This window comes from Chiloscyllium punctatum, chromosome 37 (genome assembly GCF_047496795.1).
Source record: "Chiloscyllium punctatum isolate Juve2018m chromosome 37, sChiPun1.3, whole genome shotgun sequence".
Classification (NCBI taxonomy): Eukaryota; Metazoa; Chordata; class Chondrichthyes; order Orectolobiformes; family Hemiscylliidae; genus Chiloscyllium; species Chiloscyllium punctatum.
The window spans coordinates 40,139,261-40,166,259 of NC_092775.1; the positions used below are offsets into that span (position 1 = coordinate 40,139,261).

Consider the following 26,999-nt stretch of genomic DNA (forward strand, 5'->3'; position numbering starts at 1 on the left):
GCAGGTTGAGTGTTGTGAAAGGGCATTGAAGAAAAGAAGCTGACCGTAAGCCAGGAGATTATGATAGTCTAATTAGTGTTTCCTTTCTGCATATCTTGGCTGCAAAACAAATACATGTCCCTCCAATTAGGAAACACCTCGAAGGTCTCTGTACACTTGGAGAAAGTCAGATTGGCATGCACATTTCATCCATTACTCCTTTAAAGGTTTCAACCAAAGTTGTAAAATAGGTGCTAGGCTTATTTAGTAAAAAGTTTTCCTTCCTATTTGTGGCACTCGCAAAAGTGGTTGAGGCAGACAGATGGGGACACATGGTTTTCATCGGATTTTGTTTACTGATCTGAGTCGCATCCGAATAGTCATTGAGGCATTCGAGAAAATTTTCAACCAAATTAAATGTCAGGTTCTTACAAACCTCGGTACTGATGTTGGTCTTTGTCTTTCTGTTTTCTACACTTTAGAATTTCTTCCTTATGTGTTTCAAGTGATGTCACTGCTCCTAGAGATATACAGTGCCGATATTTCTCCGTGTTACATGGCTCTCTTCCCACACCTGTTACAGCCACTGCTCTGGGAACGTGTAGGGAACATTCCACCTCTTGTCAGATTACTTCAGGCTTTTCTGGAGAAAGGAGCGAATTCCATTTCTACAACTGCAGCTGATAAAATTGTACGTGCAAATCATTTAAAGTGTAAATATTGTAACTCTTAAAATTATTTTCAAATATTACCATTATTTCATCACTGTTTATCTGATTTAGGAAGCAATTGAGACTGAGTAGAATCAAAAATGTCACATTGAAGTGTACAATCATTTTGAACGTTTTAGGGATCCATAAACATCTGTAGCCTAAGATTGAAGTCTCAACTCCAGCAGAGGTGTGAAATTGCAATAAGTACGAAAATCAAATGAGTGTTATACACTGTCATTTTAATGTCATAACTTTTACACTCGTGCCAGAGTTGTCAGTAAGCCTATGCTGTTTTTTCATAACTGTTTGAAATACATGAGGATCTGGATGCTACTGCTAAATGAATCTGCTGTATTGTAAATCATCTTTTTGCTTTTTAACTACTATCCCCTTTTAACAAGGCAGCAAATGCTACTTCATGGAAAAGTGTTTGTTTTTTTTGGAAATCCTTTTGCTTTGATGTTTAGTAGTTAGTACAGAATTGCAGAATATCAGCCCAACCTTTTTTCTCTTTCCAATCCTGTGCCATAATATTACACGACCGCATTGTATTCAATGTACCCCATTTTATATGTTGTTTATTTCAGTTATTGAGACATTTGAGAAATAATTTATGTGGTTGCCAATACTTCCTTCAGTAATAAAATCATGGCATCAGGATTTTAATACTATTCTGGCATCTTCTCGAGAAAATTATCATTTGAACAAAATTAGATTTACTACATTTTGATTTGAATATTACTTAATTTATTTTGACAATTTTGAAGAAAGCATAAACATACTACGCTAGCACTCCGGTTAAAATACATTTGTTCCACCCTTTGTTTCTGTTCAAGATTGAGAAGTTTTCAATATTGATAATAACTGCCAAGTGGAAATTTTATATCAAAACTACTGTGCAGTATTCCATGTTTGTTTTGTTTTCAGCTTCCAATCCCTTCTCTTTCCTCCCCACCCTAATGCACTGCACTTGCACAGACATGAAGATTTTGTTTATTTTCTATGCCCTTTGGGATGTGCATTATTTCTTTCTAACAGCTTCATGTAATTTATAATTCTATTGCAGTTTTAAATATATACTCATGACTTATGATAAGGTTGCAAGAAATAGGGGCAGAAGCAAACCGTTTGACCTTTGAGTCTGCTCCATTATACAAAATCATCATGATGGTCTTCCACACCACATTGCTCATAGTCAGGAGGGTGATGGAAAACTTTCAACTTGAATTAGTGCAGCTCCACTAATGTTCAAGAGGTTTGACACCATCCAGGACAAGAATGCCCATTTAATTTGCACCACATTGATGAACCTTCACTGTCTTCTCCACCAGCACTCAATTACAAAAGTGTGTGGCATTTGCCAGTTACACTGCAGAAATTTACCAAAGCTCCTTCAACAGCAGTTTCCAAACCCATAGCCATTACCTCCTGGAAGGACAAAGGCAGCAAATGCATGAGAATACCATCACCTGCAATTTCCCCTGCAAGATATTCACCAGCTTGACTTGGAAATATATCATTGTTACTTCAGTATTGCTGAGTAAAAATCCTGAAACTCTCACCTTATTGACAATGTGGGTCTACCGGAAACAAATGGACAATAGCATTGCAAGAAAGCAATTCACTGCTGTCTTCTCAATGACAGTTGGTGATGGGCAATAAATGCTGGCCATCTTTTCATCTCAGTCCTAAATAATTAGTCTGAGATGTACACAAGTTCTAGACCCCCAGGACCTTCCCAGTTAAGCACCTCAGAATTTTCTGTTTCATTGACATCACATCTCATTCTTCAGGGGAACATAGACTTAGTCGACTCAATCTCTTCTTGTTGAACAGTCCCTTCATCCCAGGTTTTCAGGTCATGATTCCTAGTAATCTAGTGAACATTGGTTTCATCCCTCTACCGTTTTTAGTCCATTTACCAACCATTCAGCACTTCTCACAGAGGTTAAATGTTAATTTCCCCTTTCCTGGTATTCTTGAGAACTGACCTGATGAGTGCAAGATGAAAAGCATTGACAAAATGTCTCTTTTTCAAAACATTTCCCAAATTCTGTACCACCAAATGACCAGCTTTAATTATTTAAACACTGGTAGTGAAATTGCAGTTTAGCAAGCAAGTTCAGAATTTATGTAAAACAGTTCTAAAAGCAATTTGTGCATTTATTGTTGGTTTAAAAAAAAGAATAATGCTTTTAGAATGCCTCTTTTAGTAATAATTACTGATATCCAAACTACATTGGCGGAATCATGTATTGACCAAATGGAAGATTGTGAATTGCTTAGTTTGTTTTAGGTAGACCCACATCAGATAAAATCATAAAATTTGAGTATTTGGTCATTTTGAAACTAAGGGAGAAATGCAAGCATTTCATAAATTCTTGACTCGACTTGAGAATATTAAAATGATCACGTCTGAGGTATTACACGACAAGCTGACAGTCAGGGAAAACAGCAGTGCTGAGGTGGTCAAACTAAGAATGAAGAGTTGAAATGATGGATTGCACCTGGACACCTACATTATCCATTCCCAATATTGGTACCTAGTAGTAAGCAGGATTTTTGGCTGGTACTTCGATTGCCTTCGTTGTACAGACATATCAGTATATGAGTTGGGATGTCATGTTGTACAGGACATTGAGGCCTCTCCTGGAGTACTGTCTGCAGTTCTGGTTGCCCTGTTATAGGAGGACTGTGTTATTAAACTGGAGAAGGTTCAAAAAATATCTACCAGGATATAGCTGGGAATGGAAAGTTTTGAGACATGAAAATAGACCAAAAGACTGGGATTTTTTTTCACTGAAACATGGGAGATTGAGGGGTCACCTTTATTGCGGTGTATAAAATCATAAGGGGCATAGATAAGCTGAATGACCAGGGTCGTTTCCCTTGGGTGGGGGAATTCAAAAAAAGGGTGCATATTTTTAAGTTGAGAGCAAAAAAAGTTATAAAGGACATGGGGCAACTTTTATTATACACAGTGGTTGATGTGTAATGAACTGCCAGGGAAAGTGGTGGATGAAGGTACAGCTTTCAGTGTTTGAAGACATTTGAATAAGTTCATCAAAAGAAAAGGTTTGGAGGAATATGAGTTAAGCGCCGGCAGGTGGGACTAGTTTAGGAACATGGTCAGCGTGCACTGGTTGGACCAAAGGGTCTATTTCTGTGCTGAATGACACTATGACTATAAGCGTTTAGGTGTAGATTGAATTTTCTTGACTTGCTTTGTTTTTATCCTCCTCATAGCCAGGATTGCTTGGAGTCTTCCAAAAACTAATTGCATCTAAAGCCAATGACCATCAGGGCTTCTACCTGCTGAACAGCATAATTGAACACATGCCACCGTAAGTACAGATCTATTTTGTGCAGCGTTTTGGGAATCTGTAATTGAAGAAACTGTGCTCATGGATTGTTCTTGTATTTTCCATCTGTCAGTGATGCCATGCATCAATATCGGAAGCAGATCTTCATTTTACTTTTCCAGAGACTTCAGAATTCAAAAACAACCAAGTTTGTCAAAAGTAAGTTTTTTTTTTCCCTTTCTAAATGAGTCCGTCATTAAACTTTTCCAAAATGATTTGATGCTTTTCTTCCTCTGTTGAACAAAGTGACAAGCCACTCTTTGTTCTTGCAGCTAGGTGATTTCATGGTTGGGATCAGACAATTCCCAAATGGGAAACTGAGAGACTAAATGTATTATTGCTACTAACACTGTTTATTGGTTCTCCAGTATGCTAATGTTGGTGTGTTTTGAGGGGGATCATCTCAGTTTATTGATTGCCTGAACTTGTTTTGTTTTGTACCTTAGGTTTCTTGGTGTTTGTTAACCTTTACGCTGTGAAATATGGAGCAATAGCATTGCAAGAAATCTTTGACAGTATACAGCCAAAGTAGGTATATTGCTGCTTAAATATGAGATATAAAATGCACTTCAAATATTTTTCTTGTTGTAGCTGGTGCATGAAGCAGCTGCTGTATGTTCCTTTTGACCTTCGTAGAAATGCTTATCCACCCTCACATAGAGTCATAGAGATGGAAACAGACCCTTCGGCCCAACGTCCATGCTGACTAGATATCCCAACCCAATCTAGTCCTACCTGCCAGCACCTGGCCCATATCCCTCCAAACCCTTCCTATTCATATACCCATCCAAATGCCTCTTAATTGTTGCAATTGTACCAGCCTCCACCACTTCCTCTAGCAGCTCATTCCATACTCGTGCCACCCTCTGCGTGGAAAAGTTGTCTCTTAGGTCTCTTTTATATCTTTCCCCTCTTAGCGTAAACCTATGCCCTCTAGTTCTGGACCCCCCGACCCCAGGGAAAAGACTGTCTATTTACCCTATCCATACCCCTCATAATTTTGTAAACCTCTATAAGGTCACCCCTCAACCTCCAACACTCCAGGGAAAACAGCCCAGCCTGTTCAGCCTCTCCCTATAGCTCAAATCCTCCAACCCTGGCAACATCCTTGTGAATCTTTTCTGAACCCTTTCAAGTTTCACAATATCTTTCCAATAGGAAGAAAACCAAAATTGCACGCAATATTCCAACAGTGGCCTAACCAATGTTCTGTACAGCAGCAACTTGACTTCCCAACTCCTGTACTCAATACTCTGACCAATAAAGGAAAGCATACCAAATGCTGCCTTCACTATCCTATTTCCCTCCCTGCGACTCAACTTTCAAGGAGCTATGAACCTGCACTCCCAAGGTCTCTTTGTTCAGCAACATTCCCTAGGACCTTACCATCAAATGTATAAGTCCTGCTAAGACTTACGTTCCCAAAATGCAGCACCTCGCATTTATCTGAATTAAACTCCATCTGTCACTTCTCAGGCCATTGGCTCATCTGGCCAAGATCCCGTTGTAATCTGAGGTAACCTTCTTCACTGTCCACTACACCTCCAATTTTGGTGTCATCTGCAAACTTACTAACTGTACCTCTTATGCTGGTAAATGACAAAAAGTAGAGGACCTTGTGACACTCCACTGGTCACAGGCCTCCAGTCTGAAAAAAACCCTCCACAATCACCCTCTGTCTTCTACCTTTTGAGCCAGTTCTGTATCCAAATGGCTAGTTCTCCCTGTATTCTGTGAGATCTAACCTTGCTAATTAGTCTCCCATGGGGAACCTTGTTGAGTGCCTTACTGAAGTCCATATAGATCATATCTACCGCTCTGCCCTCATCAATCCTCTTTGTTACTTCCTCAAAAAACTCACTCACGTTTGTGAGACATGATTTCCCACGCACAAAACCATGTTGACTATCCCTAATCCGTCCTCCCTTAGCCTTGTTTGCCTTTGCTTCACAATTGCCACATTACAAGGTCCTTTTTTTCCCACAGTAAAATTGACATGGTTTATAGCCTTTCACCTTTTGCTTATTGCAACCAAGAAAGGGCGTAGCAGTTACTATAAGTCAAAACAAGTTCATGTATTAGTGCCCAATAGGAAAAACATAGAGAAAAGCTGAGTCTGTCAGTTAGTAGCTTCCAGAGACCACCTATAGTTGTTTGCCATTCCATTCTGCATTCAGTTTATTTAATCTCAAGAGAATGTTTTCCCAAGATTATTGCTTACCACCCCTAAGAATTAGTTTATTTTTATTTTTGATCAGTACTCCATGTGTTATCATCCATTTTAATCGTAAAATATTAAAGCACAAAAGCAAGACCATTTAGTTCAACACGTCTGTGTGTTTCTCTCCTTCCTACTTCCAATTAGTTCTCTGCACTAATAAGAAAGATAAATTGTGGGTGGCATGGTGGCACAGTGGTTAGCACTGCTGCCTCACAGCGCCAGAGACCTGGGTTCAACTCCCGCCTCAGGCAACTCTCTGTGTGGAGTTTGCACATTCTCCCCGTGTCTGCGTGGGTTTCCTCCGGGTACTCCGGTTTCCTCCCACACTCCAAAGATGTGCAGGTCAGGTAAATTGGCCATGCTAAATTGCCCGTAGTGTTAGGTAAGGGGTAGATGTAGGGGTATGGGTGGGTTGCGCTTCGGCGGGGCGGTGTGGACTTGTTGGGCCGAAGGGCCTGTTTCCACACTGTAACTAATCTAATCTAATCTAAAATCCAATTGTTTCAATTACTGCCCATAGCCTACTCTGATTCACTAGCCAAGTTATGGAAGGAGTCATTGATGGTCATACCTGGTGCCACTCAACAATAACATAATCACTGATGCTCAGTTTCAGTTTCACCAGGGTCATTTGGCTCCAGATTTCATTTCAGCATTGGCCCAAAGTATAGACAAAAGAGCTGAATTCCAGAGGTGAGGGTGACTATCAAAGAGCCCTACTGTATTTGAAATCACTGAAATTCAGGAAAAATATCTCCTGGCTAGAATCCTATCAAGAACCAAGGAAGATGGTTGTATTGTTGGACCTAATGGCAGTTTCCTATGTAAACTCTGTTCAGCTGCTGTATTGATGTCTTTCCATTGATCAGGATGTCACTTTGAATGTTTGTTGATAGTTGCAAAGTGTTCAATTCCAGTTGTAACTTGTTAGTTAATAAAATAGTTCTTGCTCCCATGCAATGAGAATTAGACATACTGGCTTAAGTAGCAAGTTAATTTGCACCACAAAAGTGCTTGGTAGTAACTGTCTCCAATAAGAGTTTGGCTACTTGGCAGTATCGTCATTGTGTTCCCCATTAAAAATATTTTCATTTTCATCATTGACTAGAAGCTTAACCATATTATGGCTTCAAGAGTATGACTGGGTATTCTGCAGTGAATGCATCTCCTGACTCTTCAAAGCTTTTCTGCATTCTATAAGGCTTAATTCAGAAATGTGAAGTACTTCTCACTTGCCTGTGTGACTAGAGCTCTAACAGTACATAAGTAGTTGAACATCACTTTCAAACCTGCAACTGCATCATGTAAAAAGATGCCAGCAGACAGTTGGGTATTCCATCACTGAAAAGTCACAGATCATTTTCTTTTGGCAATCTATCACTGTTGAGTCAGCATCCTGGATTTAAATATCTCAAATTGACTTCAGTACTCAGGTAGCAGCAGTTCAAACAAGATAGCTCACCACCACTCTCGAGACATTTATGGGTCGCTTATAAAAGCAGACCTTGCTAGCAGACCCATCTTCCTTGTGTATATTTTATACTTAATTGACATGCAATTGTTTTGTTGCAGAATGTTCGGTATGGTTTTGGAGAAAATTGTTATTCCAGAAGTACAGAAGGTGTCTGGACAGATTGAGAAAAAAATTTGTGCAGTGGGAATTACAAAGATCCTAACAGAATGCCCTTCAATGATGGACACCGATTATACTAAGCTGTGGTAAGTTGACAGGTCTTTTTACGAAATGAGAGCTTATGTTTTTTGTTTAGAATCCACAGTCTCTACAACACTTAAGGGAGCAGAGTAAGTTTGGACCTAGGCTCCTTCACAGTTGCGATAGTCTTCGTGGTGGTCTTGAAACTGAAGTGTCCCTTACATGATTTTTAAAAAGAAACATTCTTCCAGGAAATGTGAAAATTGCTGGCAAAGCCAGAATTTGATCTTAATGCCAAATTGCCTTTGCGAAAGTGTTGATGAGCCATCTTTTTGAGCTATTGCTGTCCTTCTGGTATAGGAACATCCACAGCGCTGTTGGAGCGTTCCAGAATTTTGACCCAAGGTGCTGTGTGGCTTGAGAGGGAATCTTGCAGGTATTCTGTGCATCTGCTGTCCTTATACAATTTGGTGGTACAGGTTGCAGACAGCCAATTGGAGAGTATTCCATCATGCTCCTGACATGTGAATTAAGTAGCCTGTATGTTTATTATTTGGCAGTTGATTAAGTTGGAAAGAGATGGGTAATGCAACAAGTTCTTAACTAGATGACTCACAAGAAATCCCACCAGTTAAATTGATGCATTTTCTTTATGCATTGATTTCTGATAAAATGGTGTAATTGGAAATACTAGAACTAAAAAAGGTCTTTAATTGCCAACTAATTTCTATTTTAGAATTAATATCCACTTTAGATTGTATCCGTGCATCTGTCCTAATTAATGCTGTATGATCAAGACTGGACCAATCTCAAGTGGCTGAGATTTTGATTGACTAGCAATCTTTGCAACCTTGTTTTATCTAATGCCAAATCCAATTGAATGGTAAAGTGCAAACATTTTTGTTGTAACTCTCCAACACTTGGAATGTTGTGGGGCGTTGGGGGTACAAGACGAAGAAATATACTAGTATCTTACATCCATTCCCTTTTTATTCAAAGAATCTTCCTTGCAAGGTTCTGATAATAATGGCTGTTGAACTCATTTGATAATTCTCAATAAATGTTTTAATCAAGCATTAACTGTTTGTTCTACCAATTCATCCTCTGGGAACAGGACACCTTTGCTCCAGGCTCTTATTGGATTATTTGAATTGCCTGAAGATGATAGCATTCCTGATGATGAACATTTCATTGATATTGAAGATGCACCAGGTTATCAAACAGCTTTCTCCCAGCTAGCATTTGCAGGAAAAAAGGAACACGATCCCATTGGTGCAACAGTGAGCAATCCAAGAGTTCATCTGGCCCAGTCCCTTCACAAGCTGTCTACGGCATGTCCAGGCAGGGTAGGTAGTAGAACTGTACATTAAGGAAAACATGCGTAAAATCAATTTCAAAAGGACAATGCTTTTCCAAAATATGAAAGAGGCTTTTATTGTCCTTCTGTGGCAGCAAAGCCATGAGATGGTTTCAAAGATATTGGGTGTGAATGGACCTCACCACTTTGTTTTAACCAAAGAGAGCATTCCACCATTTTGTCATTTATATAAATGATTCACATGTGAATATAGCAGGAATGGTTAATAAGGTTGCAGATAACACCAAAATTAGTGATGTATTGGACAGTGAGAAAGGTTATATTGGTACAAAAAAACCTTGATCAGATGCGCCAAGGAGTGCCATATGGAGTTCACTTCAGATAAATGTGAGATTTTACACTTTAGTAAGGCACATAAAGCTTATACACTTAATGTTAGGGTCCTGGAGAGTGTTGCCATACAAAGAGACCCTGGGTTGCAGGTTCACAGTTCCTGGAAAGTAGAGTCACAGGGAGACAGGGTACTGAAGGTGGTGTTTGGTAGATTTGCCTTCATTGGTAACTGCATTGAGTATAGGAGTTGGAAGGTCATGTTACAGCTGTAAGGCCATTTTTGGAATATCTTTTCAGTTTTGGTCTTCATGCTATGAGAAAGATGTTGTGAAACTTGAAACGGGTTCAGAAAAGATTTACAAGGATGTTGCCAGGGTTTGAGGGGTTGAGCTAAAGGGAGAGGCTCAATAGGCTGGGGCTGTTTTCCCTGGATTGTCAGAAGCTGAGGGATGACCTAATCGAGGCTTATAAAATCATGAAGGGCATGGATGGGGTGAATAGACAAGATCTTTTTCCGAGAATAGGGGAGTCCAAAACTAGAAGGCATAGATTCAAGATCAAAGGGGCAACTTTTTCATGCAGACATGTATGTATGGAACGAGCTGCGAGAGCAAGTGGTGGAGGCTGGTACAATTACAACATTTAAAAGGCATCTGGATGGGCATATGAATATGAAGGGTTTAGAGGAATATGGGCTAAAATGGCTAATGGAACTAGATTAATTTAGGGTTTCTGGTCGGCATGGCGGAATTGGGTCGAAAGGTTTGTTTTAATGCTGTACAATTCTGACTCTATGACCGAGCATCAAACTGCATCCCAGATGATTAGCATAACTAACCTGTCTGGAAATGACCAACTTGATGAAAGATTAGAGTTTGAACCTCACCAACACACTGAATGAATTCAATGCCTACGCATGCATTGCTGTATTTATGTAAGAAGGTTATTTGTAAAATAGTTGTCCTTTTCAGTTTTACTTAATGAATTTAAACTTTTAACAGGATGATAGATACTACTATTCAGTGAGCATATGGCTATATAATGTTAGGTAAGAACTATGAAGAAATTATATGTTTCAATTCTTTGGATATGCTCAATTATTATTGCAAGCTAATAACTGACTTAAATTTTCTGGCTTCACACTTTACTAAAAGGCAGATGAATAATCTGTATTAAATTAGAATTAGTTTTAACTTGACCTTATTGATTACTCTGAGCAAACATTTTTAATCTTGTTAAACTGAATTGACTTCTCGAAATGAAGTGTAATGCTGTGTACAAGAGACCATAGCACAGTTCTGTTCTCATTGTTCTGACTGAAATCAAAGGAATAATGTTGAGCGTTAGGGAAAATGAAGACCAAAGTTAAGCAGGAGTTCAAATTTGAGAATTATGTCTCTGGATTAGGTTAGATTCCCTACAGTATGGAAACAGGCCCTTCGGCCCAACAAGTCCACACCAACCCTCCAAAGAGTAACTCACCCAGACCCATTCCACTACCCTATATTTAACTTTGACTAATGCACCTAACACTATGGGCAATTTAGCATGGCCAATTTACCTTGCCTGCACATTTTTGGATTGTGGGAGGAAACCCATGCAGACATGGGGAAAATGTGCAAACTCCACAAAGCGGGAATCAAACCCAGGGCTCTGGTGTTATAAGGCAGCAATGCTAACCGTTGAGCTACCGTGTCACTGGGCTATTGGTCATTTCACTAGCCTGATATATTACCAGTCAACAGAGGATGAGAGACCACAAAGCTTCCAGTTTGAAAGCACAGTGTGCGCTTGGGTAGTTGGGATCAGGTGCTGTAATAGCATACCGCTTCAAGTCAAAAAAGTAATTCATTAAGCTCAATTTAAGAAATGACTTTAATCTTTATTGTTATTTAGTGTAGAAAATGCTGTCATTTGTTGAAACAATGTTAATGGAATTGATTCCTGAGATAGAAAATATATAAACAGGCCAAAATAAAGATGAGATTTTGATCCTGAGTACAAGAAATCATGTGAATTTATAAGGTACAGCAACTGAAATTGATTTTGTTATTTAGTTTAATTATAAAACTCTTAATGTCATACTTTTCTCCCATAGGTGCCGTCTATGATCAGCACAAGTTTGAATGCAGAGGCTTTACAATATCTGCAAAGTTATCTTCAGGCTGCAAGTGTGCAGCTGGTGTGAACCTGTTGTGGTTGACTAAAGACATTCTTTAAAGGCTTTTTGCCATGTGTGCTTGCACAGTGAACATCATTTGATTGTGTTTGCAGTAGGAATAAACCTGGAGGAGTAGTACTGGCTCGCAATGATTATGATGACTTCTATCCAAATCAGTTTGGTCCTGTGTAGGCTTATTGCTTGTGATCTCTTTCTATCCACCTTCTGCCTTTTATTTATGTTTTCTTATTCTAACTGCAAAACCTGAATTAATAAAGCACCCACAGATGCATTGCCGTGTACAGTTACTCTGGTGTAAAATAAAATGGAAAATACTAAAAACTTGGCACTTGCTTCTATCGTTTTACCCCATTTCATATTTTATGGGCAACAGTTCCTAGTTTCCCAGTTGTGAACAGCAAGCTAATGACCAATGTCTCGATTGCACAGTGTGTCACAAAATGGTAGAATGCAGGTTTGTAAGCATTATGCCTCATATAGTGCCTTCCTGTTACAGGCCTCTGCTTTGTTGTTGGAGTTAAGGGTTTGAAAGCCGCCTTCCATCTTTTTGTAAACTGACCAATACTGTTACGGCAAATCAACATTCTCCTACTCTTCATGATCGTGTGAGGTGCAAAGATATTCACTTATAGTTAAGGATTTCAGATACATGTGTACCAGGATCGGAGGTTTAGATGATAAGTTATTGCATAGGGTGGGTATTTTCTCACTGAAAAAAGAGAAGATTGAAAGGTGATTATACTGATGTAGATTGTGTAGGTCAATGGCAAGTAATATTGTGTCAAGAATAGTACAGTTGAAGGACACCACTCAAAAAAGTAAAGTACAGAAACAATATTTCATGCAGTCAATCTGTTGAACAGATCCTTCATTGATTTACTCAAATTCCAATTAGATTTCTTTCCAAAAGTAACAGGAGAGAGTATGTGAATAAATTTAAGAAATTACCAGGTATGTAAGATAAAATGGGAGGCACCAGGCAAGTGTTGATGTGTGTTACCCAAAGCTGTCCAAGACACGTTTTCCTCGTGTGGGTCTGTTGTAGAATAATTGACATGAAATTGATTACTATGATTAGTCAATGACAACAATTTTGTTCCATGCACCTACCAAAATTGTAGGCACACTAAGTGTACTTGGCTGTTGTTCAAAAAACATTTCTGTTTACTGTAATAAAGCCTCTTGAAGAATCTTTGAAAATGTGAGAAAAGCTGATTCAAATCGGAATAATTCTCTTTTATGGAATAACCATGTAAAAGTAGGATAAAAATCATGAAAGAAGCAGTTGAAACAAAACAGAACTATTTATAGTATTCTGTTTGTACCTATTGCCTTGTGTGTTACATTCTTGATTATCTTAATTGTCAGTATTTTTGCCAATATTTTCCACGTTTTACCAATTTCTGATATATTCACTGGAAATATATTCAGTTTAATCGTAAACAGTACTTGAAATAGCTGAGTGTTTGAAACATTATCCTTTCATTGAAATATTTTAGCCAATAGAACATTGAAAGTTTGTGAAAATAGAATCATCCAAACTAAAAACATTCACCTCGGTTACTAATTCTGCAGAAATTCATATACCTTACTTTCAAACTTACTTGGTTCGTCTATTAACTACTTGAACCTCCAGATTCAAAGACATAATCAGCGGTAAGAGATGCTGAATATTTAGATACATTTAATCAATTGTTTAGACCTGTTACGACACAACTTTGGAGCAGGTGGGACTTGAACCTGGATCTCCTGAATGCTGAATATACAAATTTGTTTGTATCAAATAAGTTCTGTTGATGGATCTTTAAATAACTTGTAGTTGAAGGTAATAAGGTAAATGGGTGTTTGGTATTGATTTGGACTTAGATTGTATTTAGATGTGTTTGTAAAGAGCTAGCCATTACTAGGGCAGGGTTGTTTTGAGTGAAAATGTAACCTCTGTTAAAACAATAAATATTCTCCATCAAAGCATTCTAGTCTCAAGTGTATTCTTCGTGAATAGACTTGGAGGCCCTCTAACTTTGATAGCTGAGGATGGCTCCCTAGAAGTGATAGTTGGAGATTAAAATTTACTTTCAGATAAAAGGATCGAATCTTGTTCAAAGACTGACTGAAGGATCATGACATACATTAGAAACCGAATATAATGTGTCAGCATATGATTTTACAGCACTGTTTTGTGAAGTATAAATCTTAAGGAAAAATAAAGTCACCTCACATGTTTCTAGCAAAGAGAAAGCAAAGGTTGGCCTTTGCGCTTTCAATTCTGCCAGAAGCAAAATCAGCTGTAAAATATTCTGTCAACTAGAATTTGAGCAAATGAACAGTAAAGAGGTTTAAACATTCTCTTAAAATTTAAGGATAAGATTTCTTAAAGATGACTTGTGATTTCATGTGAAGCTTGGTCAGATTTTAATAAACTTAGAAAAATGACGAATTCTTCCATTGGGGTCATTGATTGTGCTGGAAGACCTAACATAAATAAGCTCTTGGTCTTAATTGGGTTGAGTTCAGAAAGAACTGCCAGATCAGATGTCCAAAAGTTTTCTTTTAAAGCATTAGTTTGTGGCATCTTTTATGGAATAAATGCCCTCATCAGTGGTACCAAAATTGAGAATACAATGCTAACAGTATCTTGAGGATGTTCATAAGAAACAAAATAGCTATCTGAAAGAATTATGAAGAAGAAGGATAGAAACATTTGACATAATTGGTGCAAGAGTGCAATTATGGAAGAAATATGAAATATTAGAATGACATTTAATAGATCCTTCAATTGTAATTCTAAAGTGCTATTAGTTTGAATGTACCAACAATGCAATAGTGCTGTTTTTGAGGTGTTTCATGATCTGGAAAATATAGAATGAGAGAACAACAACACTGACCAATCGGAAGGAACTATCTTGGTCACTAGATTCTTCAGTCCAACCATGTTTGGCATAGTTGAAGCTTTGTTTAATTGTGCAGTTGGCATAAAAATAGGTAGGAAGGCACTTGATGAGGATGACCAAATCTACGGTAGAATATAGACCAATTGAGTGGGCAAAAACCTGGTATGAATTAATATAGAGGGAAATGGGAGGTTATCCACTTTGGCAAGAAGAATGCAGGAGCTGAATATTATTTAAATAGGTACTAATGACAGCTGGGAGGAGTTTTAAAGGAAAAGAAGCAAAATATTCCAAAGCTACTTCAGTATTTCCATATTAATCTTGTCATACATTGAAGATTGTATTAAAGGATGCAGGAGTACTCGGGGAATACAATACACTTATAGAGATATTACTTTTTAAATTAATATTCTAACATATAGGGCAGTTGCATTGTATGATTGTCTTCCATTGATGAGAGGCTTTAATGAAACTAGCAATGGACCTCCAGTTTTAGAATAAAGACAAAAATATTGTCCATTTACGTTTTGTTGAGAGAGACTGCCAGTCCCATAGTAAAGACAAAAATAATTGCCAAGATCATAATTTTTTTTAAATGGGTAACAGCAGGATCAGGAGCACCAGCTCAATTCCTAATGAACAATGAAGAATTTGCAAATGGAGAATTCACAAATATATATATAAGGATCTGAATATTGTAGCATCTTACAGAAAATAGGATTTGTGTGAGGAAATCTCACCTCTGATTAATAGAATGCTCTAAGTTTAGCTGATATAATGAATTGTAAATCAACAAATGTTTTAGCGTGGATAGTATCCGCGAGAAGTTCGCTTCAAATGAGGGGATATATTGCTATAATTAGTTTGTGACAAATCCTGTATTACCTACAGAAATGGGGAATCATCTATCTATAGAAGAGACTACAATTAGCATTTAATTTTTTTCTAAAAATTGAATATGTGCTCATTGAGGCACAAGTTTCTGAAAATATCAGGAACACTTTGAGGTGGTAGGTTATCAAAAAATAAACCTGAGATTATAGTGTACTATACGAGGGAAGGGCGAAAAGGATTAAAAAAAACCTCAAAGTTATGGGCACTGATGGCAAAACAACAAAACAGAAAATATACCATTATGAGCACATTCTGCATGGCTTATTGGAACTGACTACATATTGACAGAACTTAATGATGGCACTGCCATGCATCATGCACTTCACATGTGCATCGACACAAGCTGGAGCCTGACAGATAATTGATTTTGATAGATATCAGACTAACTACAGGTGGACAAAGTGATATTGACAGAAGATCCACTAAGGCCATGGATGTAGGTTTGATCGCTGAGCTGGGAGGTTCATTTCCAGACGTTTTGTCACCCTACTGGGTAACATCTTCAATGGGCCTCAGGCGAAGAAGTGTACATGATTTCTGCTTTCTGTTTATATCTTTGGGTTGGTGATGTAATTTCCTGTTCTTTTTCTTGGGGTGATAGATGGGGTCTAACGCGATATGTTTGTTGATAGAGTTCCGGTTGGAATGCTATGCTTCTAGGAATTCTCGTGCATCTCTCTGTTTGGCTTGTCCTAAAATGGATGTGTTGTCCCAATCGAAGTGGTGTCCTTCCTTATCTATATGTAAGGATACTAATGAGAGACGGTCATGTTGTTTTGTGGCTAGTTGGTTTTCATGTATCCTGGTGTCTAGACGAAAGAAAAAAACATCTAGCCACCAGGATACATGAACACCAACTAGCCACAAAACGACATGGCCTTCTCTCGCTAGTATTCTTACTTACAGATAAGGAAGGACACCATTTCGACTGGGACAGCACATCCATCTTAGGACAAGCCAAATAGAGAGACGCATGAGAATTCCTAGAAGCGTGGCATTCCAACCACATCTCTTATCAACAAACACATCGAGTTAGATGCCTCTACCACCCCCTGAGAAAAAGAACAGGAAATTATATCACCACAGGAAATAACATCAACCCAAAGAAAGCCAAACAGATAAATAGCAGGAATCATGTACACTGCTTCGCCTGAGGCCCAATGAAGATGCTACCTAGTAGGGTGACAAAACGTCTGGAAATGAACCTCCCAGCTCAGCAAGCAAACCTACATCCAAAACCTCGACCTAAATTATAAATCTTCTCAAAACTCTCTCTCTAATCTAATAAGGCCGTTTGTCACAAATACTGAAACTTGGGACTGGATTGGCACATATGTGAGTAGTGAGTGGAGGAAGACTCCCTAGTAGGCAGAGCAGGCAAGGCAATGAGAAAATTCCAAAATACTATCTGAATATACTCGAGGCAGATTTAGTTCTGTGGATTGACATTACGCTGATTGTAGCAGAAGAAAAAGATCAAAATGAGTAAGGAAGTCTGGTTGTAGGCAGGGCAGATCAAGAAGTAAAAGTTCAAATCGGAACAGGAGGCTTAGAAAGGATAAAGGCAAGGACTAAAGAATGTGTGAGGACCATCATATGTACTGGGAGCCCTTGTGCTGATATCTCATGACTACCAACTAGTTAGACAGTAAATTGGTAAAGAAGGCAAAACAAACAACAGAACAGTTCAAGAGAGTATGATGAATACCTAAGCATGTCAGATAAAGGACACTTTTCCAGGTGGATATCTATGGGGAAAGTACTTTCCAGTGGCATATATAAATCCTTGCCCAGACTTGTAGTTCAGGGATTTGAGAAACAATTGGGTGATAAAAGTTACCTTCCCAACAGCAGGAAAAGCAAGTTTGAAGATTTTCCTGTTATGAGAACACAAATCCATTGTCAAAACAATACTTTTTCAAGATTTGCAGATGCTGGTGTTGGACTGGGGTGTACAAAGTTAAAAATCACACAACACCAGGTTATAGTCCAACAGGTTGAATTGGAAGCACTACCTTTCGGAGCGCCGCTCCTTCATCAGGTGAACGAGTGGCGCTCCGAAAGCTAGTGCTTCCAATACTTTTTCAAAAGGAACGATTTTCAAAACCAGTTTTTTTTAATGTGCCTATAGAATGCTACATTCATAGCTATTTGATTTGGGCAATATTCACTTGAAAATGTGTCGTGGAAAAGAAATTGAAGATTGCTCTCTCTGACATCTCTTTTATACTCAAATGGAATTTCTAAAACAGTCAATACAAGCACCAGCTGTTGGATTATTTTATGAAAGTATGTGTTTGTTCAAAGAAACTTTTGAACTCTTGAAGTAGTACACATTTGAATTGTAAGAATACAGAAGTATTCATGTAATCTTATTGTTTGTTTTTGTTTTCATGGAGTATGTTAACGACTACTTATACAATAATGTATCTGGTATTTTGTATGTTTTCTTATGAATAATCTTTTGTTTGCATCTTAATTTCTTTTGGAGAAATAGAGGGGTGTATGCTAGTATCTGTTAGGTTCTGGTAATGAATGTTAAATACTGTGTATTTGAAGGTAATAACAAACAAGTGTTGACTACTGATTACTGGATTAGTGGTGCTGGAAGAGCACAGCAGTTCAGGCAGCATCCAACGAGCAGCGAAATCGACATTTTGGGCAAAAGCCCTTCATGTACTTAGATGTGTATAATCCCTTTCAAAAACACTTTAATTCAGAATTCTCCTCAGGATCCTTCAAATTTTTAAATTAAGTTACAGTGCCTTTAAAGGCTGTTTTACTTTCTTATGTTTGATGTTATCAAACTTAGTTTCCTTATACATTAATTATTTTTTATGAAAAGAATCAGTCTTCACTTGGGAAGGAATATTTAAAATGAAGATATAAACTCTGTGGCAAGCAAGTATCCACCAAAGCATCCTGGTTTTAATGCATTCTTCACAAATTGTCTTCATGGTCCTCTAACAAAATTACATACTTTAGACAATAATTAATAATCCAAAGATCATAACTTTCAGTGACTGACAACTAGGTGACAATGTCCATAATGTTCTATTCTCACTGGTAATTATCCTTGTTTCAGAGCTATGAATACTCAAGATTTCATACAGAAGGTGTTTGTGTAGACACCTGTCATCCATACAATGAATATGACCATCCAGTGCCTATCGCCTAGCAAATAGGAAAAATGATGGAATTAGCAAACTCCAGCACCTGTGTTGGTGACCTTGTCCTGCTCAGAGATGCAGGGAGTAAGTCTGAAACAGCTAAGATGCAAACCATTCAGTTTTTACTGCTGCCTCCACATTTTGTTAAACTTTCACCACTATAGAGGATTGCACAGAGGACACAGACTTGGGAGACTTAAAGTTGGACATTCTCAGGTCATTGTTCCATACTCTTATTCAGTTTGAACATAGCAGTTGAAGTTTTTGTGATCTGTATATTGATTTTAGCATCAAGTAACAGATTTCAGGAGTTTACGTAGACGAGAAAATGTGAAGTCATCAACAATTCCCAGTGTCATATTGGTAAAAAGTGAGCACTGCAGATGCTGGAGATCAGAGTTGAGAGTGTGATGCTGGAAAAGCACAGGTCAGGCAGTATCCAAGGAGCAGGAGAATTGATGTTTCGGGCATAAGCCCTTCATCAGGAATACCTTCTGTCTATGGAATTATTAATGAAATATCAAACAAAGAATACCTCTAATGAAGGTTCATATATATCATAAACTGAGTAATTGATGTTGATTTCATGGATCATACTGGCATTTACAGGGAGTTGACACATGAATTTTGCCAAATGCAGTTTACTCTCAAAAGTTGCTCTAAAACAAGTATTAATAGTGCATGGTGAATACTAATCAGAATTTCATTATTGTGAATTACTCCATCAAGGAGGAGAAAGTGAGGACTGCAGATGCTGGAGATCAGAGCTGAAAATATGTTGCTGGAAAAGCGCAGCAAGTCAGGCAGCATCCAAGGAACAGGTTTCTCAGATTTCTCCAGTTTCCTCATTTCCCCTCCCCCCACCTTGTCTCAGTCAAATCCCTCGAACTCAGCACCGCCTTCCTAACCTGCAATCTTCTTCCTGACCTCTCCGCCCCCACCCCACTCCAGCCTATCACCTATCGCATTTCTAACGCCCCTCCCCCAAGTCCCTCCTCCCTACTTTTTATCTTAGCCTGCTGGACACACTTTCCTCATTCCTGAAGAAGGGCTTATGCCCGAAACGTTGATTCTCCTGTTCCTTGGATGCTGCCTGACCTGCTGCACTTTTCCAGCAACACATTTTCAGCTCGATTACTCCATCAAGCCCATTATAGCTTTTAGAAGATGAAAATGACCATCAAGGCCGTCCTCAAAAATGGTGGTCTTCTGGGCAGGAGTTGGAGAGGATACTAAAGTCCAGAAAAAAAAATTCCTCTCAAATTTTTCTGACCTCCAATGCCTTTATATAAAACACTGTAGCATAAAGCAACACCCACACTTTATTTATATAAATCCAGAAAGCACACATCAACTGATCCTGGATGGAGGCGCAGCCACATAAATGAAAATGGCTGATAAGTGGCAGTTAAAACAAAATGAAAATGTGCGCAGTGACTTTCTGGTCTAAAATTAGCTTTAAATAATTATCTAAAACAACTGACTACATATATACCATTATTATTCCAAAACATAAAATCTATTTTTTTTATTCAGTAGAATTACAGGACATTCAGTTGTGTTTTGGAATGTTATTTTCCATTTATATTTTTCATTCCACTACTTTTATTACACGTTTTACAAATATAAATTTGACAATTTTCTTACTCATCTGCAAACATCTAACCCACTCAAGATCTGCCAATGTTGCCAAAGACAAAAATCAGATTTTTGTTTCTGAATAATACATGACAAGAGTAATTATTTAAGTCTTAACTCTTACCATGAGAGCAACTGGTAATAGGGATAGAAGAACTAACAAAGTCAGGGCTTTATTCATCAATGCATTAGAAAACTAGATTCAAACACCACCACAAGCTTCGAGCACACAAACCACGTTACTATTGCAATGTAGCGCCAAGAATGCGACATTGTTGGAAATGTCACTCAGGTTAGACGTTAAATCAGGAGAAAGTGGGGACTGCAGATGCTGGAGATCAGAGTCGAGAGCGTGGTGCTGGAAAAGCACAGCAGGTCAGGCAGCATCCGAGGAGCAAGAGAATCGGCCAACCACCTCGTCATTCGCTCTTTAGCTACTTGCCAGATGTTTTCTACACAACGAAGTAAAATCGCAGAAGACTGCGTATGCTGGAGATCCGAAACAAAACGTAGAAAGCGCTGGAAAAACTCAGTAAAAATCACACAACACCAGGATATATCCAACATGTTTATTTGAAGTGCATTCTTTGGAAGCTAGTTGACTAGTTACCTGACGAAGGAAGAGCGTTCCGAAAACTAGTACTTTTTAAGTAAACCTGTTGGGCTATAACCTGATGTTTTGTGATTTTTAAATTTGTCCAACACTCACATCCTGGAGAAAGTCGGCAGGGAGAAGCGGAGTTAACGTTTCCGAGTTCAGGAGGACTCCTCTTTGAGCCGCCCCCGTAGTCAGTATACTTTCTGAACATTAATGTTGCACCGCCACATCACTGTATCAGAGAAACATTGATACAGATTGAAACGTCACACATCCCCGAGGAGGCGGCGGCGACAATAAAGAATCGAACCTCCCGCACATGCGCAAGAGCCCCACAGTTTAAAGGGCCGCCGGAGGGGCGGGGCCAGTGGTGGACGCGGGACGTCAGTTCCGGTGGCGCGCGGCGCTCTGGGAAGGTGAAGCGGTTAAGGTCGGTTCCGCCGCCGGTTCGTCCGATTCTCTTTAGTGTTTGCCGTGTGTCGGCAGCGGGAAGCGGCTCCTCTTTCTTGCTTCGTGAGCGAATGGATTGACTCGTTCCTTCAGAAATTCGGCTTCAAGCTCGCTTTTTTGAAGAAAGGAGGTAAGTTTCGGGTGGAAAGCAGAGGCCGGAGAGGAGACTGTACAGGGGGCAGCGGCCCCCAGCGCTTGGTCTGCCCCTGGACCTGGGACCCGGCGGAGCCCGGCTGGGAAACTCTGGAGGAGGGTAGCCTGCTTTGGTTAGGATCACCAGGCCCCGCTGCCATGTCGTGGGCCGTCTGAGGACCCGACAGTACCTGGCTGGTTTCTGAGTGCCGGTTTGTCGCATATCACCTGGTCAGTTCAAACCCGGGCCCCGTGGTCTGCCAGAGCACTGACAGGTCCCATCATATTTCTAAAGTTGGCAAATCCTGTGCAAGTGTTAACGCAACCTCTCCCTCCCCCGAATGTCCTAAAGAACTGTCATCTATCCCAAGGAAAATGCTTTAAGTGTTGTCATTGACCGGACAGCTGGGACGATCGCTAATTCCAGTCTTTTGGAGGGCATCAGATGGCATCATTATCAAAAGTCTTCGTCCCCTATAAGTCAATCGTTGGTGTTTTTCCAAACATCCAAGCGTGCAGGTTTGGAACATAGGTCCCATCTTTTTTTAAACTTTGTTTACCAGTGATGCATGTCCAAACCGTGTTCCTCTTTATATGCATTTCTGGGCCTCAGATAAAGTCTCCAAAGTCCAAGTGACTACTTTTTTTTTTGGTTTGGTTTTGTTCCTTCATGGTATCTCTCAAATTGTGTGCTTTTTTAAAAAAAATCTTTTTTGGTACCCTTTCTTTATTGACTGGCAAATCATAATTCTGTTATTGGCTGGTTGGGATGTACACAAAATAACAATTCGGAGTTTAAACTTTGTTGAGATTTTCTGCTTTAGTGTTCTCCAGATTGTTAATTTTTTGCTTGTGTTAATGTGTATTGACTTGTTTGTAATTGTCATGGGGGCATTGTACTATAGAATTAATTGTCAGTTGTTATTGTGTTAAATTTTCTTGGTATTTCACAAATGTAAACTTCAACACAGCTCGAAAACCAGATGTCCTCAGTTGCCATATGTAGCAATTCCATATCAGAACCTCATAGAAAGTTGGTGACTGACAGGAATGGGACAAATGGGAGATTGAAAATTATTGTGGAAGTCATGACGTATTTTGAATTTCTAAGGATATTGTTTAAGTTATGTGTCAGAGCCAAAAAAAGTGGAATAGGCTTATTAAAACTCTGGGTAAGATCTTTATTTTAATAGTTTTAAGGGTTGCGAAAAAGCAGGAATGTTTTGGCAAGCTGCAGTAAGGGAATGCTTTGATAGTCAAAAGCTTAATTGCTTTTGACTATCGAAAAAGAGCCTGGCTAAAATTGGAGACTTCTATGATGGGTTGAAGGGTTGGTAAATGTCAGGGGACTAGAGATGGGCAGAGTCATAAAGGGTTTTTCAGCACTTATGTAAGATTTTGAATTGTGTTGGGTTAGCTTAAGTGTCTGCAGATCAGTAAAGGTAAGATGGTATGCAAATAAAGTGGGTTGGATGTGGTCAGCAAGGGTTTTGAATGAGCTAAAGTTCTCTGGTAGCCAAAATTTAAGTGACTACAGCATGGGTGAGATTTTTGGAAGACCAAGATTTAGCTTGATCGAAAATTTAAAGTATTTCTTTCCTGTTTCTTTGTCGGTGCAGAGTCTTGGTCCTGTTCCTCGAGAGATATGAATGGCTTGACAGTAGGATGGGAAGGTGCAATTTAATGTGGAGGAGTGAGCTGATATGCTTAATGTAAGACATCTTTGGAGTGGAAAAGAAAGTGGGAATGTGCACAGTGGAGGGACACTGAAAGACATGGATGTGCAGAGACGTTGAAGGATTCATATACAAAATTCCCTGCAAGTGGATGGACGTAAGGCATTAAAATGTCTACTGAAAGAAGAGCATACAGCACAGATACATTGGGAGAATGGCAGGAATAAAAATACATTATTACAACAAATTGAAACACATCATTTATTTGTATGGAATTTAGTTTTATGCATGAGGGATAGTGAGATAAGAGTGGTAGAATTATTCTTGCCAAGCAAATTAAAGAGATCAAAGCCAAGCCAAGTGAGAATTGTGATGAAAGATCAACTACGATGCTGAATGATGGAACAAACTTGAACTGAATAGCCTACACTCATTCCTGTTCTCTTTAAATACATCGCATCTTGTATAAGTCTAGTAGTGTATTTTTGCCAATATAATCATTGAAAAAGCCAAATTCCCCACTTGTAGTTTTGATCACCCTATGTGTTTTTTTTTATGGCGTACTGTGTTTTTTTTTGCTAATTTACTTTACCTCCTCTGTTAGAATGTCTAATAAATTTGCCATACCTCTTGGCTTGAGTTATTCTTTATTGCATCACTTCTTTGCATTTGGAATGAAAAGCTGTAATTTTTGGTACATCTCAGTTGTAATATTAATTAAGGACCAATTGTTATATCAAAGAATAAACACTCCTGCGATTAAATTAAAAATGGAACTATTAAAAATGCTAGATTTCCTATCTTCACTCCCTTCAAACAAAACTATCAAAAGTAAATTTAGCTATTCAGTCATTTGGTATCTAAGAACATGAGCAATGGGAGCAGGAGTAGGCCCTTTACCCTGGAGCCCACAGTGAGATGATCAGTCATCTGAGTCTACCTCATTACCATTTTCTTGCATTGTCCCAGTTTCCCTTGATATCTGTAATATGTAGAAATATATCAATATCTAAGTTTCCACAACACTCTGGGGCAAAGAATTCTGAAGATTCACCACCCTTGGTGAAGAAATTCCTTCTCGATTCTAAATGACCTCTCTTTATTCTTTGACTCTTGTCCACTGGTTTTTGACCCTGCACCCCCCAAAGGCAAGGATAGACATCCTCTTAAATCTACCCTGTCAACCCATATGTACTTCATATGTTTGAGTGAGATCACATCTCATTCTCAATTCCATGGAATAAAGGCCCAGTCTGTTTAATCTTTCCTTTTATAGTGCAATACCCTCATTCCAGAAATTTGGTGAACCTACACTGCTCCAGGTGCGGTTTCATTTAAAATGCTGCATATTTACAGTGAAACATCTTTCCTCCTCCAGTGAATCCACTTCTAATAAAGGCCAACACCATTTTCCACCTTATTGGCTCACTTCACTGTCATGTTAACTTTTGGCAGCTCCTGGAAAAGGACACGAGTCCTTTTGGTGTTCTGCACTTCCCAGCTTCTAGCTGTTTGAGAAATACAGTATACGGTTTCTAGTGTTCCTACCAAGTGGATAACAATTATCTATTCCATCTCTCAATTTTTTTTTTCCCATGCGTTTAACCTCTATTGAAGTCTGTGTGCCATCACAATTCACAAGCAAAATTTATGTAAATAAGTTTTCTCAGTCAAAAGTAATTAATGGGTTAGAAAATACTTCAGGATATTGTGCTGGAATGATCATTTCATGTTCTTGCTTATCGAGATAATCTTTCAGGGTAGACTGACTTAGAAGGTTTTGGTGGAGGCAGTGGCGTGAAGTGTTCAGATCATATGTTTGTGTGATTATGTTGTCATGGCAGGATAAAGGCAGCATCATTCTGATTAGCCTTTTTACATCTGATACATCTTAAGTCATTAAATTTCTTATTTGAAATCAGGCATTAGGTACCCAGTGATACAGATATTTGACAATCAACAGAACTGGATCAGAAACCATTCACTGACTAGGAATATTTGCTGTCATTCTTTGTAAAAGTTGGTGAAAATCTTTATTGCAATAAAGATAGCAGTTGAAAATCAATTTTGCAATGCTGCAAACATGGAGTAGCCTTGTACTAAACTAAAATAGATGTCGACATTTCTATTTCACCATGACCAAATAAATCAAATTAGGTTTTCGTTGCAGTGCAATTCCAAAATTTAGCCTTTTGTTGATGCTTCATCCATGTAACTTTAAATGTGATTAATCTTACTGAACAGGGCAAATTCAGTTTGCACTCTAGAGCATAGGACTGTTGACAGTCTTTTTGAAGTCCTTCAGATGTGCCTTTTCTTTCAATGAAAGCCTAAACTTTGACTGCAATTAGCATCAAATCTACATAAACATAGCAACATCCCCAGTGGATTTATGCTGGCATTTATGGGTCAAGGACCTCAGTGTGCAGCAAGTCTGGATCATCTGGAATTTCTGTTGTTGGCGCAGAGGATGTTGAGTTGATGGGGCTAGTCAAAATCAGGAATGATTTTCCTACAGTCAATAAGAAAAACTCTTTAGCATGTCAGAATGATCAGTTGTGCAAGGTTATACATGGATTTAAGGAAATTGACCAAATGATCTGAGATGACATGAAATATTTTTAACTCCATTCCCATTTGTGATTTGGAATGCATTGTTAGAAAAGATAGTGGAACTTAATGTAGCAGCAATATTGAAAAGCAAATCTGATGATTACTTCCAAGGGAAGCACATGTTGGAGTAGTGGTTAATTTGGGTTATTGTACCACAGGTTCACAAGGCCATACTGCATCCTAGAATGGTGCAACATATAATTCCTTGATCAACCCATTTGGAGAGAAGACCAGTTAGGCTACCCTTGTTCTGAAAATGCTGGGAAGGCAAATTGAAAGTGCATTGATTGCCATGATTAACAAATGATGACAGTGTTCGGTAGTGGATCTGTTTTCCAGGCTTTGTTTTGCCACATAGTATAAGAGTATCTAAACTTTGATTTGCTATTGACCAGTGCCTTGATAGTACATATGTTGGTGAAGACAGACGTAGGTTCTTTCTGGTTAAGTAGGCTGCTGTGACTTGGAGTGAAATTTTGGGAAAGGCAGTTCCAAGTTCATTTAAGCCTGAACCTGATGTCCTGACTGAATTGTATCAAGTAGGAACAGAATGATGTGCTAATCTGTGTCCACACTATGTGTTTTGGTCTCAATTTCTGCCCTTCTCTTCTTTCCTGAAGTTCCTTGGCACAGTATGTTTGTGCTCAGTACTTTCAGCAGGTGTTACTAGATAATGGCCCGAATATATTGAGATCATTTGTATCTGACACCATCCCAATGGAAATCCCCAGTTGAACAAATAAAATTGAAAATAATACCTTTATCTATGACATGTTTACATATTGGATATGTTTATTTACTCAGCAATTTATTAACACTTCTATTTTTAGTTTGGTTATAGAATCAGATGTGCAGCACAGAAAAAAACCCTTTGATCTAACCTGTCTACGCTAAGCAGATATCCTGTATTGTTCCAGTTGCATATCCCTCGAAACACTTGCTATTCATCTACCCATCCAGATGCCTTTCAAATGCTGTAATTTTATCAGCATCCACCACTTCTGGTGACTCATTCCATACACAGACTACTCTGTGCCCCTTAAGTCTTTCCCCACTCACATTAAACCTATGTCCTCTAGGCTTGGACTCTGCTACCCTGGAGAAAAGACAGCTATTTGCCTGATCTGTGCCACTCATGATTTTATAAACTTCTGTAAGGTCATACTGTCCGATCC

General features: G+C 38.7%; 2 protein-coding genes across 5 annotated transcripts in view; both read left to right on the forward strand.

Annotated features, from left to right (window-relative positions):
* Positions 1-13,733, forward strand: part of cse1l (CSE1 chromosome segregation 1-like (yeast)) — a 47,726-nt gene extending 33,993 nt beyond the window's left edge. The window contains exons 19-25 of the mRNA XM_072556630.1: positions 462-670; positions 3,939-4,036; positions 4,128-4,213; positions 4,501-4,582; positions 7,848-7,994; positions 9,044-9,275; positions 11,679-13,733. Of these exons, the coding sequence (XP_072412731.1) occupies positions 462-670; positions 3,939-4,036; positions 4,128-4,213; positions 4,501-4,582; positions 7,848-7,994; positions 9,044-9,275; positions 11,679-11,768 (944 nt within the window). The 3' untranslated portion in view covers positions 11,769-13,733. The remainder of the gene's footprint in view (positions 1-461; positions 671-3,938; positions 4,037-4,127; positions 4,214-4,500; positions 4,583-7,847; positions 7,995-9,043; positions 9,276-11,678) is intronic.
* A 7,621-nt stretch (positions 13,734-21,354) lies between these two features.
* The window catches only part of stau1 (staufen double-stranded RNA binding protein 1), a 42,596-nt gene continuing 36,951 nt past the window's right edge, over positions 21,355-26,999 (forward strand). For all 4 annotated transcript variants that reach the window (XM_072556632.1, XM_072556633.1, XM_072556635.1 and 1 more), the window contains exon 1: positions 21,355-21,533. The gene's annotated coding sequence lies outside the window, so the exon portion shown is untranslated. The remainder of the gene's footprint in view (positions 21,534-26,999) is intronic.